This window comes from Oncorhynchus mykiss, chromosome 30 (assembly GCF_057628025.1).
Source record: "Oncorhynchus mykiss isolate SJ-2025 chromosome 30, ASM5762802v1, whole genome shotgun sequence".
NCBI classification, from domain to species: Eukaryota; Metazoa; Chordata; class Actinopteri; order Salmoniformes; family Salmonidae; genus Oncorhynchus; species Oncorhynchus mykiss.
Window position 1 is genome coordinate 23,816,684 of NC_143051.1, and position 18,397 is coordinate 23,835,080.

An 18,397-nucleotide genomic window follows, 5' to 3' on the forward strand; every position below is an offset into this window, starting at 1 on the left:
TTTACAATGGTTATACCGCAATATATCGCTTGGATTCGGGTGTTTGGTTATTATACTAAACTTTTAAATGACTGAAGTTGTATTTATAAAAAGTATCCCTTCAGCTGGCATTTCAATATTAATATGAGGGACGATAATTAATACGAGCTTGTATCCTGAGAAATAATGTAACATAGAACAATGCGGAAACATCGTCATACATGATATTTCCCGCGCTACAACTTGCTGGTCTGATATACAATCGTTGTGCACAGCAAAATCTTTCGAAATAGCAGTTTTCGAGTCACAAAAAGCCAGGATTAACTCTGATATGCTGTCTCGATATATCAGCAGGCCGATTTGCTTCGTTGGAGACGTTGAGAAGGTAATATGCTAGTGTTATTGGTCCACGGTTAGTTCAGCACTATAAAATGGATTTCTAGTGAGTGATTCACTGTAAGTCGGTCGACTCGGACGGAGACGGGAGTGCTGCATCAGTGGAACTCAACGAGCCCGTAAGTACAGTCACAGCGTTTCTATAACGTTGGTTGCAAGACATAACTAACTAGCTAGCTACAGTAGACTGGTTGAACAGTAAGTAGCAAGGAATTGAGAATACAAATATCTGACAAAGACAACACTCAACTGAAAGTGAACATTGTACTTGAGTTTAGTATATTGCCTGTTTGTTTATTTTCCCCCAGCTTGATGAGGAGCTGAGCGGGGTGGTGGAGGTGCTTGGTATGGTGTCCAACAAAGGGACAATAATGGCCTCTGCATACAACACACTCAGAGAAGACAAAGGCATTCCTTTCGGTAAGTACATAATCCCTCCTGTGGAAAAGGGAATGTGTTCTCAAAGTTAGACTGCTAAATGACATTGTACACAGCAGGGTGACTTCCTGCAACAAAGTCAACAAAATATGTTATCTTCCCAATGTGGGCATATCTCAATGGAGAGCACATACTTGGGATAAATAATAATGGTGGTCTTGGCATATTTTAATTATTGTTGAGGATGGTGTTTCTAGGATGTCGCCCCACAGTATTTGAGGATATTGACCTCTTGCAGAGTCTACTTTTAAACGTACCAAAGACGGTGTTCAACTGGTTTGACATCTCTTTATTTTCTTCACATAATGGTTTAACTAATAGCATTTTAATTTTCTTTCCAGACCTGGAGCTGTACAATGAAGTCCTGAAAGTCATCCATGATTTCCCCCAGCACTATCCATTTGAAATGGCCACCAGTGGATGAGCACTTTGCACTTATTCATTACTTCCTAAAGATCATTGTCAACATGAAACTCCATTCTCTTGTTTGCCATTTTTTTTATCTACTTGTATATGAGTGTTAAATGTATATGTACAGTTTCTTCTATTTCTTCATATGGAAAATAAAAATGAGTGCTTTTATAACGGTCTGTTTAGTCATTACAACAAGATTCATTAATAAACCCAAAATAAGCCGTGTCTCAATTTGTTTGATATCATCATCCTCGACTAAAATCAAGCTTTATTATCTTAACTCAACCAAGTTACTGCATCAACTGTTTATAATATTGTCGTTAGCGGGTCTACTCCTTAGCTAATTAACTTGAACAGCGAGGGTTAGGAGGACTCCTAAACAGTAAAAGCATTTGGCTAGTAATTTTTTTTGGGGGGTGGGCTCCCGAGTGGTACAGGGGTCTAAGGCACTGCATCTTAGTGCTAGAGGTGTCACTACCGACCCTGGTTCAATTCCAAGCTGTATTGCAACCGGCCGTGTTTGGTTCACCCATAGGGCGACGCACAATTGGCCCAGCGTTGTCAGGGTTTTGCCGCAGTAGGCCGTCAATAATTTATTCTGAACTGACTTGCCTAGTTAAATAAAAATGTATATATATTCCCCTCCCATGTTTTCTGATCACCTTTTATTTATTTTTTGACAAGACTAAAAACACCAGCAAATCTGCTTCTTGCGGTCAGTCTGCAGTCTACAAATGATTTGTAATTATGTTCCAACCCTCTGACCCTCCGCTCAAGAAAAAAATTGGTCCGTGGCTGAATCTAGTTGATCACTGAGCTAGAGGGGTCTCTGCAATATATATTGTATTTCAAATCTGACTTGAAAATGGCTTTCTGCCATCTTCTACTCTACTGCATGCATGGCTGTGTTGTAACGCCCTCTGTTGATGCAAAGTGTTCAACACAAGCTGCTGTACTGCTGGAACCACACTTCTTACCACCATGTGGTGAGGTAGGGACTAAATAACCATCAGCAACACGATCACTGTATTACTTAACCCTAAAATAAAAAGTAGTTTCCCACCCCTGAAAAAACAATGTTTTTGTTTCATTATATCCCATCAGTATATTCATGGGTTGACAAGTTTGAGATTGTTCATCACTTTAGTCTTGGCAAATGCCCTCCAAATATTATGACATCTATGCATGGTTCACATTCTTTACCTGAAATCTGAGATGCACAATTGACTGAATATCACTGGGTGTAAAATTCTAATTGTTATTGTAATTTTCTCATCTATAGGACCTGCCCATGCAGTATGTGCGTAAAGGCAGTATTTCATTCTGTAATAAACACTGATAAATGTTTCATTTCTCAATGGAATTGTATTTAAGACCTGTTTTGAAATGAAAAATAAAATATTGCTTAATGGCAATTGTATGTCTGTGTATATCATCGAATCACAGGAGCTGTAATGATTGTCTGATAGTGCTAATGTTATATGATATGCTGCTTGCTATATTGTGCTTCTTGGTGAGTGTGAGAGGAGTAGCCTATGGAAGGCAGGGCAGCTGCCATATTGTGGGATGTTCAGACAAACTGTAGTGGGGATTGTTATGTTGCTATCACTGTCACTTGACATCATTTATCCAACCAGAGACAGTCTGTCAAAGATAACTATCTTTTTGAGAGAGAGAGAGAGCTAACAGTCTCTATGAGTAACAGAGTCTGATTAAATCTTAGTTTACATACCAAGACATATCTCTTCTATTAGCTTCGTGGCTCTTTCCCATGAATGAAACAACTCTCCATCATACAATATGAACTGACATGTCTAAAACAACCTTCTCCCCAGTTTCACACATCTATCCCAGCATCATGCCTATTAGGGGCCCATCTGAAAGGTTTGATACAGCCACATGAAGCCCTCAAACCCACTGAAGTTAAAGCTGAAAACTGCCACAGGGAGTTGAAGCTGAAACTGACACGTTTAACAACTGTTCCAAACATGTCAGTTTCAGGAAAACTCCATACCCGCAGGACACTCATGTATTAGCACCCAAGAGCGTAAAACTGTTTCTCATTAGTTCTGCTTGCTACCGCTGCAGATATCAAATCAAATTGTATAAATCACATGCGCCGAAAACAACAGTGAAGTTTTAAGAAAATGCCAAAAAAAAGGTAAGAGATAAAAATAACAAATAATTAAAGAGCAGCAGTATACAAGGGGTAGCGGTACAGAGTCAATGTCAATGTGCTGGGGCACCGGTGTCAAGGTGATTGAGGTACATGTAGGTAGAGTTATTAAAGTGAGTATGCGTAGATGACAGAGTAGCAGCAGCGTTCCAGATGGGGGGTGGGGGGGGGGGGCAATGCAAACAGTCTTGGTGCTCCGGTACCACTTGCCGTGCGGTAGCAGAGGGGATAGTCTATGACTGGGGTGGCTGGAGTCTTTGACAATTTTTAGGGCCTTCCTCTTGACACAACCTGGTATAGAGGTCCTGGATGTTGTACTGGGCCGAACGCACTACCCTCTGTAGTGCCTTGCGGTCGGAGGCCGAGCAGTTGTGCAGCTGTGATGCAACCCATCAGGATGCTCTCGATGGTGCAGCTGTAAAACATTTTGAGGATCTGAGGACCCATTCCAAATCCTTTCAGTCTCCTAAAGGGGGAATAGGTTTTGTCATGCCCTCTTCACGACTGTCTTGGTGTGCTTGGACCATGTTAGTTTGTTGGTGATGTGGACACCAAGGAACTTGAAGCTTTCAACCTACTCCAGGTTGAACCTACTACAGCCTCGTCAATGAGAATGGGGGCATGCTCGGTCCTCCTTTTCCTGTAGTCCACAATCATCTCCTTTGTCTTTATCACGTTGAGGGAGAAGTGCTTGTCCTTGCACCACATGGTCAGGTCTCTGACCTCCTCCCTATAGGCTCTCTCATCGTTGTCGGTGATCAGGCCTACCACTGTTGTATCATCGGCAAACTTAATGATGGTGTTGGAGTCGTGCCTGGCCATGCAGTCATGAGTGAACAGGGAGTACAGGAGGGGGCTGACCACGCACCCCTGAGGGGTCCCCATGTTGAGGATCAGCTTGGTGGATGTGTTGTTACCTACCCTCACCACCTGGGTAAGGGTAGGTAACACTTTGAAGTCACATTTCGTACAGTTTGAACACTTCTTTTTTTATTATACTACATTTTTAATCCAAGCCTCTGTGGTGCTTGTACACCAGCTGCAATGGAAATGCTGTAAAAAAATAAATAATAATAATGAAAAGGAAAAAGGTCACACACCAGATTCTCTGCAGCTTCACGTCTCTCTAAATGACAGGCCTTGGCAGAAGATCTCTTTGGAATTTATTTAGCGAAATACCATGGATGCCACTGCAAGTCCTGCCCAAGGTCTTATTCATTAGAACACTTTGAATGCTGCAGATAGAACATGAAACCTTTAGAATGTGTCTGATTGGTCATGGAACATTTAGAATGTTGCAGATAGAACATGGAACCTTTAGAATGTTGCAGATATGATATGGAACCTTTAGAATGTTGCCATATTTATATCTGCAGCAACGCTCTGAACATTGGACTCTGTTGAACAACATCTCTAGTCATGACACTATTTGGTGTTCTTGCCTCTTGGATGACAGACTGTGCAAACTCCCAACTGATGGAGAGACAAGACAACCTGGGTTGGAGTCCTCTATTCTCCATCAGAGCCTGCTGTCTATAGTTTTGTTTTGCAGTCTCATGTTTAGTCGCTGCATCCCAAGAGATGTCAGGAAGCCGCCCTTCAAACTCCCTGGCTGGTGGTGGCAGGGCTGGCATCGGTCCTGGCGCCCGGCTCTGTTGGTTTAACATAGCCTGGCCCAGACACCCAGCCTGAACCCAGCTACCGACCCAGTACTCACTCTCACAGTGCCAGAGCATGGCTTTCACAACAACCACACTGAATAATAATAACACTATATGCCACTGTGCAGACACTTTTATCCAAATTGACTTACAGCATAGGACAGTTCTTACATTTTGTGTAGGCCTTTGTAATCCCTGTGGGAATTGAACCCACAACCTTGGATTTGGATAGTGTCCTGCTCTTACCAATAGAGCAACACAGGACTTCAATTCCAGCCATGCAGTTATCAAGCATCATTCCTTGAACATTCTCAGAAGTAGAACTTTTTGGCAGATATGTTCTGTGGTTTGACATCTTTATAATGTGTGGAAGAAGAAGCAGCATGGTCCCTGTCACAGTGTAGATGTAGATCACTGTCCCCCTCCAGCTAATGAGCACCCTTCAACTAGGGAAGTTTCTGGACGATTCCTCAGGATTTAAGTACTGTGAAATACAAATATATGAGGCTACTAATGCCACCAACATGTGTCCTATTGTCAATATAGGTTGGTAATTTGTCATTTGAGCAAGTTTGTGAACCTGGGATCTTGTGATAGTGAGTGACCTTGATGAAGTCGCTAGGTGTCTTCATTACATCTCAGAAAAACATATTGTGTCAACATCTGTAGTCCTTCTGGCCCGTTGCACCAAACCTGATACATCTCATGGGAAGATTGTTAACCTTTTCAGTTGGAGCAATCCCTCTTTCTCAGACATTTTTTATTTACGTCCTCAGGAGTTGGCATGAAAACCCTCTTGGTCATGTCTCTGTGCTGTAGGTTATAGGAAGGAGACAGGTACAGTGATGATGTCTCTTTCACATTGAAGTCATCCAGATGAGATCTGGTGCTTGCTAGTCCCTGAACAGTGCTGGGTTGCTGCTTGGAGTGGATCCAAGATGTTATTCAATGGTCATTGATCAATAATATGTTCAACCTATTCCTTTCCTTTAACAGATCATTCACGTCATCCCTACACTCTTAGAAAAAAAGTGCCATCTAGAACCTAAAAGAGTTCTTCGGCTGTCCCCATAGGAGAACCCTTTAAAGAACCCTTTTTTGGTTCCAGATAGAACCCTTTTCACAGAGAGTTCTACATAGAACCAAAAAGGGTTCTCCTGTGGGGACATCCGAAGAACCCTTTAGAAACCCTTTTTTCTAAGAGTGTAGCAGTTGGGTGGCCTACATGTACTCCAGACCTAGGTCAAAATTATAACTCAAACTCTTGAGGTGCACTTGATTTAATTAGTTTGACCTACACACAAGGTGGGCCGTGTTTGCACTTTTGGTATTATTACGTTGGCTTCATTGTAGGCTAGCCTACCGGGCAAGTTAAATCAAGTGCACCTCCAGGTTTTGAAAGTATTTGGCTGACAGTAAGTATTGGCTCCAGGTCTGCAGTCCTCATGTGTTTTACCTATAAATCATAATTAGGGCCATATTGCCCCTGTCGACTTTTAGTGGCATGTCAGTGAGGATTGATATTTGATTCAATGGATCATGCTAGAAACTTGATCACTCTGAACCGGAAGGGCAACAGAGGTTCACCATGACTGTGTGTGGGTTCAATGGGACTCCGTAGTCTACAGATATGAATATAGACATATACAGTAGTCCAACTAACGTTATTTATTTCATTGTAGCACTTTAATAACATTAGAGGTTGGGTGGGAGGGATGTTGCACGTTGATAGGCCACAACATGGTTTAGTTGGTATGAATGATGACTGAGAAAACAAGGTGGTCTGACCTCAATGTTGTAGAGTGAACAAAAACGGAATGACTGTTGATGTTATCAACGTCAAGAATGTGCAATAACCTATACTCATATTTCTTTCCATCAATCCGTTTGACAACAGTGTGATTGTCAGTGCGCTTCATAAAAATTCAGTGTTCCAGTGCAGCCCCCTTGTGCAGGTTTGAACCGATTCGAGCAGGTTGATCACCGTGGCTCTCTCCTGCTTTAGGACTAAACCGGGGATTAAAAAGGTTGCCCACCGGACTATGTATTTCAGAGCAAATTAGCTGACTATTACTGTGATTCAGTGTATTTAAATAAGAATCAAGGGACGGTTTAATTGATTTGAAACTATGTTATGTAACATACGTGTCAAGTGCACTGTAGGCTATTGAACATCAGGTCATCTCCAGAGAGAAATTTGTTGTAGGCAAATGACAATCGCATGTGTTGTATGTTGTGTTGCAGATCGAAATGCTATTTTTTTGAAATGATGATGGGTAACCCTGTCATTTTGATGATGAGTTCAGGGTTGTTTGTGCTTTTAAATGAATCAATCCTTTGATCTGGGAGCATTAACTAGTTCTCAGAGTAATTCTCAGGAATTATACATTTATAATGACATATTTACAATGAAATATTTGATATGAAATAAATCAATTGAAATGGAATTCAAGAACTGTAAAACTTTTTGGGAACTAAATGGGGAAAATTTCAGAAGAAAAAAGGTTTTTACCATATCCTGCAAATTACTGCTATAGAGGCAAAAGGTAACTGAGAATAATTTGGCATCAGAATCCATTCTATCGGGTGAATGAAACAGAGGATCTGACAGAGACTAGTAGTTCTGGTTCCCTGGGTAGTCATTATGTTACACCTGCAGTTATTCCCTCACTGGAGACTTCATGTGCAACCTGTTCCTATAAACTATTACACTGGCCCAAATTGATCTGGCATTAATTCATGTTTTGTATTATGGTGTTGGTGCCCATCTAGTGTGTACATAAGTCATAACACTCTTCTGTGTGTGTGTGTGTGTGTGTGTGTGTATATATATATATATAAAACAAAAACAAAAAACAAGTATGAGACCCAACACCAATGTCCATTGAAATAATAATAAAAGCCAGGTGTTTAGCCGTGAGACAGCGGCTGACAGCCTGAGGGTGACGTTGCTGATGACCGACAGCGTGGACCATCCCTGCAGCCCCAGTGCTGCGGCCGAGGCCAAGAACCACAACATTTGTCTGTTCACCATCAGGCTGTCGGACTACCCAGGCAGGGACTGGCCCACCAACCCCAGGCTACGTTCCATCGCCAGCACCCCGCCACAGCAGCACGTCCTCAGCCTCACAGACAACCTGCTGGAGGCTAAATTGAAACATACATTACTGAGCACTGAGTGTGAGCTATTATTGTTTAGAATGTGCTTGTCAACACGGGTAAGTCCCTTTTTTTGTAATCATCCATTGGGAATGTAAAGATAATTATCTCTGAGGTGTATATTTAAATGTTGCTTCTCTTACATCGCGTGATGTATTGTTGTCTCTACCTTTTTGCCCTTTGTGCTGTCGTCTGTGTCCAACAATGTTTGTACCATGTTTGTGCTGCTGCCATGTTGTGTTGCTACCGTGTTGTTGTCATGTTGTGTTGCTACCATTCTGTGTTGTTGTGTTAGGTCTCTTTATGTAATTTTGCGGTGTCTCTTGTCGTGATGTGTGTTTTGTTCTACATTTGTATTTTGAATCAAATCAAATTGTATTTGTCACATGCGCCGAATACAACACCTTACAGTGAAATGCTTACCATCCCAGCCCCTGTCCGCGCAGGAGAACTTTTGCCTCTTGGTAGGCCTTCATTTGAAATAAGAGTTTGTTTTTAACTGACTAGTTAAATAAAAAATCTATAAAATAATTATCTTGGTTTCAGTACCCACAGCCAAAGTCTTGTCTATGTGATATAGGAGAGAAGGAAGCCTAGTGAGTCCACTTTCTTATCTGTCTCATCAGCTAACCTAGATAGTGTCAAACTCATTCCACAGAAATCCTAGTGTCTGCTGGTTTTTGTTTTCTCCTTTCAATTAAGACCAGGTGAAAGGTGAAAGGAGTTATTTACAAATTAGTGACCTTAATTCATCAAAAGCATCCTCTAGTACCCAGTTAACGTCATACACTATAACGGTCAGTTCATCAGGAAGTACACTGAAATTTCAATTCCAATTTTCCTCTTGAAAGGCAATGACTTGTTTGACTGAATTTACATGAAATTGACCTCAAACCTTCACTTCATATTTCCCAGTGTTGTGTCTGTGTGTCGGATCTGGTGTGTTGAGGTGTCCAGGTTGACAGAGGTTTACTCTGCAGTAGGAGCAGTAATCCTCAGACAGGTCTGTGTTATTGCTAGCAAGTTCACCAGCTGGACAACCATTTGCTATAACCCCCCTACACACCCTCTGCATGCAACCAGGGGCTCTCCCACGGTTAGTACCCCATTCCCATTAGGGAGATGAGAGGTTATATGGCACAGAGGCCCCTGATTCTGTTGAGTTGACTGAGGCTATACGGCACAGAGGCCGCTGACTCTATTGAGGTTACTAAGGCTATATAGCACAGAGGCCACAAAATGGCGCAGACAGAGATGGTCGCCTCGCTTCGAGTCCTTAGGAAACTGTGCAGTATTTCGTTTTTTATGTATTATTCCTTACATTGTTACCGCCCAATTTTTCAGTTTTTGATTTGTTAAAAAGGTTTGAAATATCCAATAAATGTCGTTCCACTTCATGATTGTGTCCCACTTGTTGTTGATTCTTCACAAAAAAATACAGTTTTATATCTTTATGTTTGAAGCCTGAAATGTGGCAAAAGGTCGCAAAGTTCAAGGGGGCCGAATACTTTCGCAATGCACTGTATCTTACATTACTCCAATCATATACAGTTGAGTACAGTTGAAGTCGGAAGTTTACATACACCTTAGCCAAAAACATTTAAACTCAGTTTTTCACAATTCCTGACATGTAATCCTAGTAAAAATTCCCTGTCTTAGGTCAATTAGGATCACCACTTTATTTTAAGAATGTGAAATGCCAGAATAATAGTAACGAGAATGATTTATTTCAGCTTATATTTCTTTCATCACATTCCCAGTGGGTCAGAAGTTTACATACACTTAATTAGTATTTGGTAGCATTGCATTTAAATTGTTTAACTTGGTTCAAATGTTTCAGGTAGCCTTCCACAAGCTTCCCACAATAAGCTGGGTGAATTTTGGCCCATTCCTCTTGACAGAGCTGGTGTAAACTGAGTCAGGTTTGTAGGCCTCCTTGCTCACAGACGCATTTTCAGTTATGCCCACAAATGTTCTATAGGACTGAGGTCTGGGCTTTGTGATGGCTACTACAATACCTTACTTTGTTGTCCTTAATCCATTTTGCCACAACTTTGGAAGTATGCTTGGGGTCATTGTTCATTTGGAAGACCCATTTGCGACCAAGCTTTAACTTCCTGACTGATGTTTTGAGATGTTGCTTCAATATATCCACATAATTTCCTGCCTCATGATGCCATGTATTTTGTGAAGTGCACTAGTCCCTCCTGCAGCAAAGCACCCCCACAACATGATGCTGTCACCCCCGTGCTTCACAGTTGGGATGGTGTTCTTCGGCTTGCAAGCCTCCCCCTTTTCCTCCAAACATAACGATGGTCATTGTGGCCAAACAGTTCTACTTTTGGCTTTTTTTATGGCGGTTTTGGAGCAGTGCTATAGGACTTGTTTTACTGTGGATATAGATACTGTTGTACCTGTTTCCTCCAGCATCTTCACAAGGTCCTTTGCTGTTGTTCTGGGATTGATTTGGACTTTTCGCTCCAAAGTACGTTCATCTCTAGGAGACAGAACGCGTCTCCTTCCTGAGCGGTATGGCGGCTGCATGGTCTCATGGTTTTTATACTTGCGTACTATTGTTTGTACAGATGCATGTGGTACCTTCAGGCATTTGGAAATTGCTCCCATGGATGAACCAGACTTGTGGAGGTCTACAATTTGTCTTCTGGGGTCTTGGCTGATTTCTTTTGATTTTCCCATAATGTCAAGCAAAGAGGCACTGAGTTTGAAGGTAGGCCTTGAAATACAGCCACAGGTACCCCTCCAATTGACTCGCATGATGTCAATTAGCCTCTCAGAAGCTTCTAAAGCCATGACATAATTTTCTAGAATTTTCCAAGCTGTTTATAGGCACAGTCAACTTAGTGTATGTAAACTTCTGACCCACTGGAATTGTGATACGGTGAATTATAAGTGAAATAACCTGTCTGTAGACTATTTTTGTTGATGTCCTAACCGACTTGCCAAAACAATAGTTTGTTAACAAGAAATTTGTGGAGTGGTTGAAATTCTCCAGCCTATGTGCATGTAAACTTCCGACTGTATATACTGTATTTTATACCATCTATTGCACCTTGCCTATGCCGCTCGGTCATCGGTCGTCCATATATTTATACGTACATATTCTCATTCACCCCTTTAGATTAGTGTGTATTAGGTAGTTATCTGAGAATTTTTAGATTATTTGTTAGATTTTACTGCACTGTCGGAACTAGATGCACAAGCATTTCACAACACTCGCTTTAACATCTGCTAACCATGTGTATGTGACCAATACAATTTGATTTGACACTATTAAGTTGACTGAGGCTATGCGGCACAGAGGCCCCTGACACTATTGAGTTGACTGAGGTTATTCGGCACAGAGGCCCCTGACACTATTGAGTTGACTGAGACTGTATAGGCTTCTACTCAGGGTTTGAGGCGGATCATATACAGAGGTCACAGAAAGAGCATAGACAGGGGATTTACGCACCGAACGATCACAGTCACCTACACACACACAAACAAACACCATGGGAATGTTATGGGAACAACCAGGGATGAAAAAGGGCCCCAATAATATGTTATGTCCAATGATCTGTCCTCTGATGGAATGATATCTCCATTCCTGTGTAATTTGCATGGGCGAACAAGCCAGTCTGGATCTGACGGTACTCCAAGTCCTGAAGGATTTTGTGTATATTCTTTGTTTTGTCCTGAGATAATCTGTCGTGACAGAAGCAGTGTTTTTATATGCGTTGATGTTCGTTGGAATGTTTTTACATAGGTCGATGGCTGTACGGATGCATTCACTGTCTGGTCTCTGGTGTCACTGTAGGGGGAACCTGGTATCAACGGAAGGCCTGGGATGGAGGGTATCGAGGTACTGTAGCATGCATGACTAAACCAATCTACACAGGTATATTGTTGACTTATAGCTGATGTAAAGATTTCTATTGAGCTCTCTCCTGTTGTTTTAGGGTCTGCCCGGCACTAGAGGGGATAAGGTGAGATACCAGTACTACTTGGTGATCTTAAATTCATTACAGTACATGTGCAAAAACAACTGACCCATGATTGGATGCTGAATCATAGAGAAACAGCTGGTCAAGGTCCCAATGCTACCCTGACAACAAACAGTAGTGATTGTTCTACACTACATGCTAGCTAGATAATATCAGTCTGAACCAGTGCCCATGGTCCTCTGGCACGCCACTGTTTACAAAGGCTCAGCGCACTCAAAATTCAGTTTTTCTCAGCTTTTTCCTGTATTCCAGGGGAAGAGAGACAAGTGCGGCGCCCCCAGGATGAAGGGAGATCAAGTAGGTTTTTTATGAATTACTCTCCCCACTCTCCCCATGCCTCTGCTCTGTTCATTGTGAATGGCTCTCCTCAAAGCGAACTGCTGCTCAGTGCATTCTTTTGGCTTTCCGACTGTGGATGAAATGCATTGTTATGTGAAGAAATAGCTACAGTATACGCTAGACTTAACAGCCTGTAAGCTTGTAACTGTGAGTGAGAATTGCACATATCCTCAATAGGCTGTTTTGTCCCTTTTCCCCTCCCGACTGTGACCTGTACCCACGGGGGCCAGACGGACCTCCAGGCCCTCAGGGACCCAGAGGAGAGCAGGTGACTCGATATAATACAATACAACTTTTATGGCCATAAATCCCACTCCCCACACAACACTCTGCCCATTCATACCTGTGTGTGAATGAGTGAGGGGTCAAATTGAACGATTCCTGTGTCTACACCCCCACATCTGACCCTCCACTGGAACCATCAGTATCTCATGGACATGCACACTGAGTATGAAGCTCTTCTCCCAGTCTGCACTTGTGGAATGTGAGTCCTGGCTAAGTTCTTATCCTTGTCCTAGTGGAGCCTATCTAAAGCAGTCAATCCAAGCCTGCAGTGCACTGTCTTTATCTCCCACCAGACTATTGTCCAGCAGGATTAGTGTTTTGCACATGTTATCCACTCCCTCTTAATTCCTCCTTAAATGCTTTTCACACCCCTCCAGTGTTGCCATGACGACAGTAGTCCATCGTCTGAATACGGTTGGTGGTTTTTAGATTTGAGTTTCAGACCTGGTCCAGACCATGTTCACATGGGGAGTGGAAAAATCATTTGATTGACCACACCCTGACCCTCCAAAATATACATGACCTGTTTGCCATACCATACTTTGTTCTTACATTTCCAGGAGAGAGACATTTTTTAAACTCCCAATCACGGCCGATTGTGATACAGCCTGGAATCGAACCAGGGTCTGTAGTGATGCCTCTAGCACTGAGATGCAGTGCCTTAGACCGCTGCACCACTTAGTGGAGGTCCTGGGGACCAGGGCCCTGAAGGACCTGTAGGACCCAAAGTAAGGATGATGCTAAACTTCCTATACCTCCAGAAATGTTCTAGATAAAGATTACAGTTAAAATGTACAAAGAAAGTTGGGGAAAGGTGAATGATGCCCCTCTTTCCCAGGGTGACCTAGTGGAGTGACGGAACATCCAGGGGATACTGGCATTGGGTTTCCTACACCTAAGGCCAGTTTAAATCTGTTGTTAGCGGTGACTCTCTAGGGGTGATCTCTCTAGTGATCTCTCTAGTGATATCTCAGACTCTAATCCTAATTTATCCTGTGTCCTATGGTGATAAAGGAAACCAGGGAAGACCTGGACCCACCAGTCCCATGGGTATGAGTGAACCAGGGCTGCTGGTAAGTTCACAGCATTCTTTAGTTTTTATGACTAGATATCTTCCTTACATTAATGCTTGACATAACCCTATTGTAGAATTACCCTGCAGTGTGTCAGGATGTACACTAGGCAGAGACATATTGTAAATAATTGAGCTTTGCTCTTTGCTGACGAATATAAATTATTTTTATCTTCTTTAGTATGTCTACTAGAGTCTGATTGGTCCTCCAGGGCTTCAGGGAACACAAGGGTTCCCAGGAGAGGATCTACCAGGGCCTAAGGTGATACACCATCACTAGCTGTTCCTCCCACTGATTAGTCTAGCTTGGATATGTACTGTATGTGTATGCTATGCTGTATGTGAGATATGACATGTACTGGAGTATTCTCATACTCGTACAGTGAAGTATGTACCTAGATAATGTCTCAGTGTCTTATTGTTTCAGGATGACATGGGTTCAAGGTTCAAAGGTGACAAGGTATGTTGACCCTAACCCTGACGTTAACCTAAAACACCTCAAGATGTGAGGTATTGAAGTGCTGTGTGTCTATGGTGATGATGGTCATGAAAACATGGAGTACAGTAGGGCAAGAGTTCTCAAAGTGGGGTAAGTTCTCAAAGTGGAGTAATGCAGGGGGTCCGGCGACAGAATTGTCTCTCTGCCCCAAGTCTAAATTTGTAGAATAGCAGGAAGTGCTTTACAATGTGAAAATGGTCTCTCTGATGCCTTTTAAATGTTCAGTCCCGGGGGCCGAGACTTGATAAGTCCGGCCATGCACTGCAGAAGTCATAGTAAAACCTCTTGAATGCCATTTTTATCACACTGTAGTAGGAGTTGTGTTCTGATATTATGACAGCGTCCTTGATGAGATTGCTATCATAAATGGGGTCCCAACGCAAAAAATGTTTGGGAACCCCTGCATGGGCTATTTACAGATGGGCTATGTAGAGGTGCAATGATCTGTGAGCTGCTCTGACAGCTGATGTTTAATAGTGAGACAGGGTAGGATAGGTATAGGTCTGTAACAGTTTGGATCTAGAGTGTCTCCCCCTTTGAAGAGGGGGATGACCGCGGCAGCTTTCCAATCTTTGGGATTTTCAGACAATATGAAAGAGAGGTTGAGCAGGCTAGTAATAGGGGTTGCAACAATTGCGGCGGATAATTTTAGAAAGAGAGGGTCCAGGTCCTCTAATCAGGGACTGATTCAGTTGTCTTTTCCACAGGGTGACCAGGGCTTCCCAGGGCAGCACGGAACACAGGAAGAGAGAGGAGTCGTGGAGCCAGGGCCAAAGGTGAGTGGATGGCAAAGGTCTCCAATGCAGCATACAATACACAGCTGAGATGAGCAGGTGTTGAATGTGGAGGTGTGTGTCTGATCTGTGGTCGTTTCCAGGGTGAACCAAGACCTGACGGATCCTCTGGGATACCTGGTATACTTGGGGAAGATGGAGTGGTCGAATCTAAGGTAAGCAAGGTGTCAAAGTTAATTTAGAGATCATAGTTCATTAGGTCCCATTGTACATGTACTATAGAGTATAAAGAGCACAGACATTTGAAGTAGTTATTCCATAACTTGTTAACTTGTTTATAGTCTTCATTTTCTTTGTGTCTTGAAACAGGGTGAGATTGGTTTGCCAGGACTGCGAGGGACAGAGGGTGCCTGGGAAAGGTATTCCTGGAGAAAAGGTAGAGTTCTATTTTTTAGGTTTAGGATCTAGAATGTTAAGCCAGACAACCACCCACAGTCCTATAGAATCCTTTGTTAGTTCTGGCCTACCTGCATACACCTATGTTAAACACAGCATTGTCTGCTTCCAGTATGAGTCATACTGATTAACTCAAAGTTAAGCAATACAAGAAAGGATATCCTGAATAGTCTACCTTTGAAGTACAGGATGGACAAATATTGCGCTGGGCCTTACACAACTTAATTGAGTGAGTTTACCAGTCACCCTCTCCCGGGTGACAAAATATTGAACATGCCTTATACGTCAGGCTGGCTGAATAAACATTTCCTGAACACAAAGTCAATATATATCTACTACAACTAGACTCCCTGACTGTTGCTGTACCTTCAAAAGGCAATTCCAAGCAATATTATGCGTCATAATGAAATATGATAAGTTATGAATTGCACCTGTATTGATAACGGAAGCTTAAACACAGTAGTAGTGCTTTCAGAGAATCCAGACAGGGTTGGGTGTCCCAAATAGCATCTTATACCCTTAAAGTGTGGTCCACTCCACTCTCGTTGAACTGGGTCCTTTCTATGACTTCTGCAGTGAAACTTTTGACAATGACGACCAAAACGGTCAAGACTGGAGTCCCCTTTTATAGGCCCGCGGACCAATTTCCCCCCCAAAAAACTTACTGTTGATAGTTATATTATTCTAATACATAAGGTGCAATTTGGAAATTTGGTTGTGCATCACCAGTCACTCAATTAGCCCATGTCATTTTTTTTAGGTTGGTAAATTAGTGTAGTGGCCAGCTATCTAAACTTGTAAGCATGGTTGAATTACAAACCGGGGTAGAGCCCATTGATCATCAGCTATCATGTTAAAAACTGCAAACATTTGCCTTCAACCTATGGCAACCTATGGCCCTTCTTCCAAGATTACGTAGCAGTGAAGACGGGGTTTGTTCGTCCTCTCGTGTACTTTTGTATTTTTCGTATTTTTTTGTACATATATTTCAATTTTATTTTCAATCTCTTTTCAATTTAATTCGATTATACCTTCCGGAAACCAATGTGATATGGAATCGCTATTAGTTTAAATTTTAGAACACATTCACGAACCTCCAGAAGCTAACCAGCTAATTAGCTACACGCTATTTAGTCATTGTTAGCCACTGCTAGCGGCTTTTACCTTCTGCACAGATAACAGCCCTGTTTTTAGCCTGGATAATACTCGCCAGTCTACCAGTATCGGACTATCTCTCCACAACAACGCCGGATTCCTGCCGTAATCCCTGGACCACTACTTCTGATCTTCACAGCTAGCTAGCTACCAGCTAGCTTGCACTCACCGTGGCACCCAGTACCGAAGCTATCCCTGAGGCCCACCTCCCGGCCTACTCAGCTGTTCACCCGAACCCCACTCATACACGGCTAGAGCCCAATACTCCACCGGATCCTTGCTGTAAACTCTGGACCTTGGCACCGGATCACCGCTGCTACCGATTGGCTATAGTGGCTAACGCCACTGCCACGAAGCTAGCACCAGTTAGCCGTGAGCCAGGCGCATCTCCCGGCAAGCAAACTAAATTCTACAATACCTCTTTCGCCATCTGGCTTGGATTCTCTGTCGGACACGGCGCCCCGCCGCACCACCACAACTGGTCTGCCGACGAATACTCCATCCGCTGTGCCTTCAACGGGCCTCCGTCGGAGCAGACGCTCCTACTAGCCCCGGGCTACTAACTTTAAATGCCGTGTCGCCCGCGTGCTAGCGTAGTGGCGGCTTCCCTGTTCCATCTACTGCTGCCCCCTGGACACTATGATCACTTGGCTACATAGCTGATGCCTGCTGGACTGTCCATTAATCACGGTACTCCATTCTGTTTATTTAATTTTTTATCTGTCAGCCCCAGCCGCGAACTCAGGCTCTGTGTGTAGTTAATCCGACCCTCTCTACCTAGTCATCGCCATTTTACCTGCTGTTGTTGTGTTAGCTGATTAGCTGTTGTTGTCTCACCTGTTGTTTTAGCTAGCTCTCCCAATCAACACCTGCGATTACTTTATGCCTCGCTGTATGTCTCTCTCAAATATCAATATGCCTTGTATACTGTTGTTCAGGTAAGTTATCATTGTTTTAGTTTACAATGGAGCCCCTAGTTCCACTCTTCATACCTCTGATACCTCCTTTGTCCCATCTCCCACACATGTGGTGACCTCACCCATTACAACCAGCATGTCCAGAGATACAACCTCTCTTATCATCACCCAGTGCCTGGGCTTACCTCCGCTGTACCCGCACCCCACCATACCCCTGTCTGCGCGTTACGCCCTGGATATATTCTACCACGCCCAGAAATCTGCTCCTTTTATTCTTTGTCCCCAACGCTCTAGGCGACCAGTTTTGATAGCCTTTAGCCACACCCTCATCCTACTCCTCTTCTGTTCCGCGGGTGATGTGGAGGTAAACCCAGGCCCTGCATGTCCCCAGGCACCCTCATTTGTTGACTTCTGTGATCAAAAAAGCCTTGGTTTCATGCATGTCAACATCAGATGCCTCCTCCCTAAGTTTGTTTTACTCACTGCTTTAGCACACTCTGCCAACCCTGATGTCCTTGCCGTGTCTGAATCCTGGCTTAGGAAGGCCACCAAAAATTCTGAGATTTCCATACCCAACTATAACATTTTCCGTCAAGATAGAACTGCCAAAGGGGGAGGAGTTGCAGTCTACTGCAGAGATAGCCTGCAAAGTAATGTCATACTTTCCAGGTCCATACCAAACAGTTCAAACTTTTAATTTTAAAAATGAATCT

General features: G+C 43.0%; 1 protein-coding gene across 1 annotated transcript; it reads left to right on the plus strand.

Annotated features, from left to right (window-relative positions):
* The first annotated feature begins 310 nt into the window (after nucleotides 1–310).
* On the plus strand, nucleotides 311–2,642 carry LOC110488133 (replication protein A 14 kDa subunit). The gene is made up of 4 exons (XM_090228339.1): nucleotides 311–364; nucleotides 441–494; nucleotides 684–795; nucleotides 1,155–2,642. Exons 1-4 carry the CDS (start codon nucleotides 311–313, stop codon nucleotides 1,235–1,237), a joined length of 303 nt encoding a protein of 100 aa, XP_090084465.1. The 3' UTR covers nucleotides 1,238–2,642.
* The last annotated feature ends 15,755 nt before the right edge of the window (nucleotides 2,643–18,397 follow it).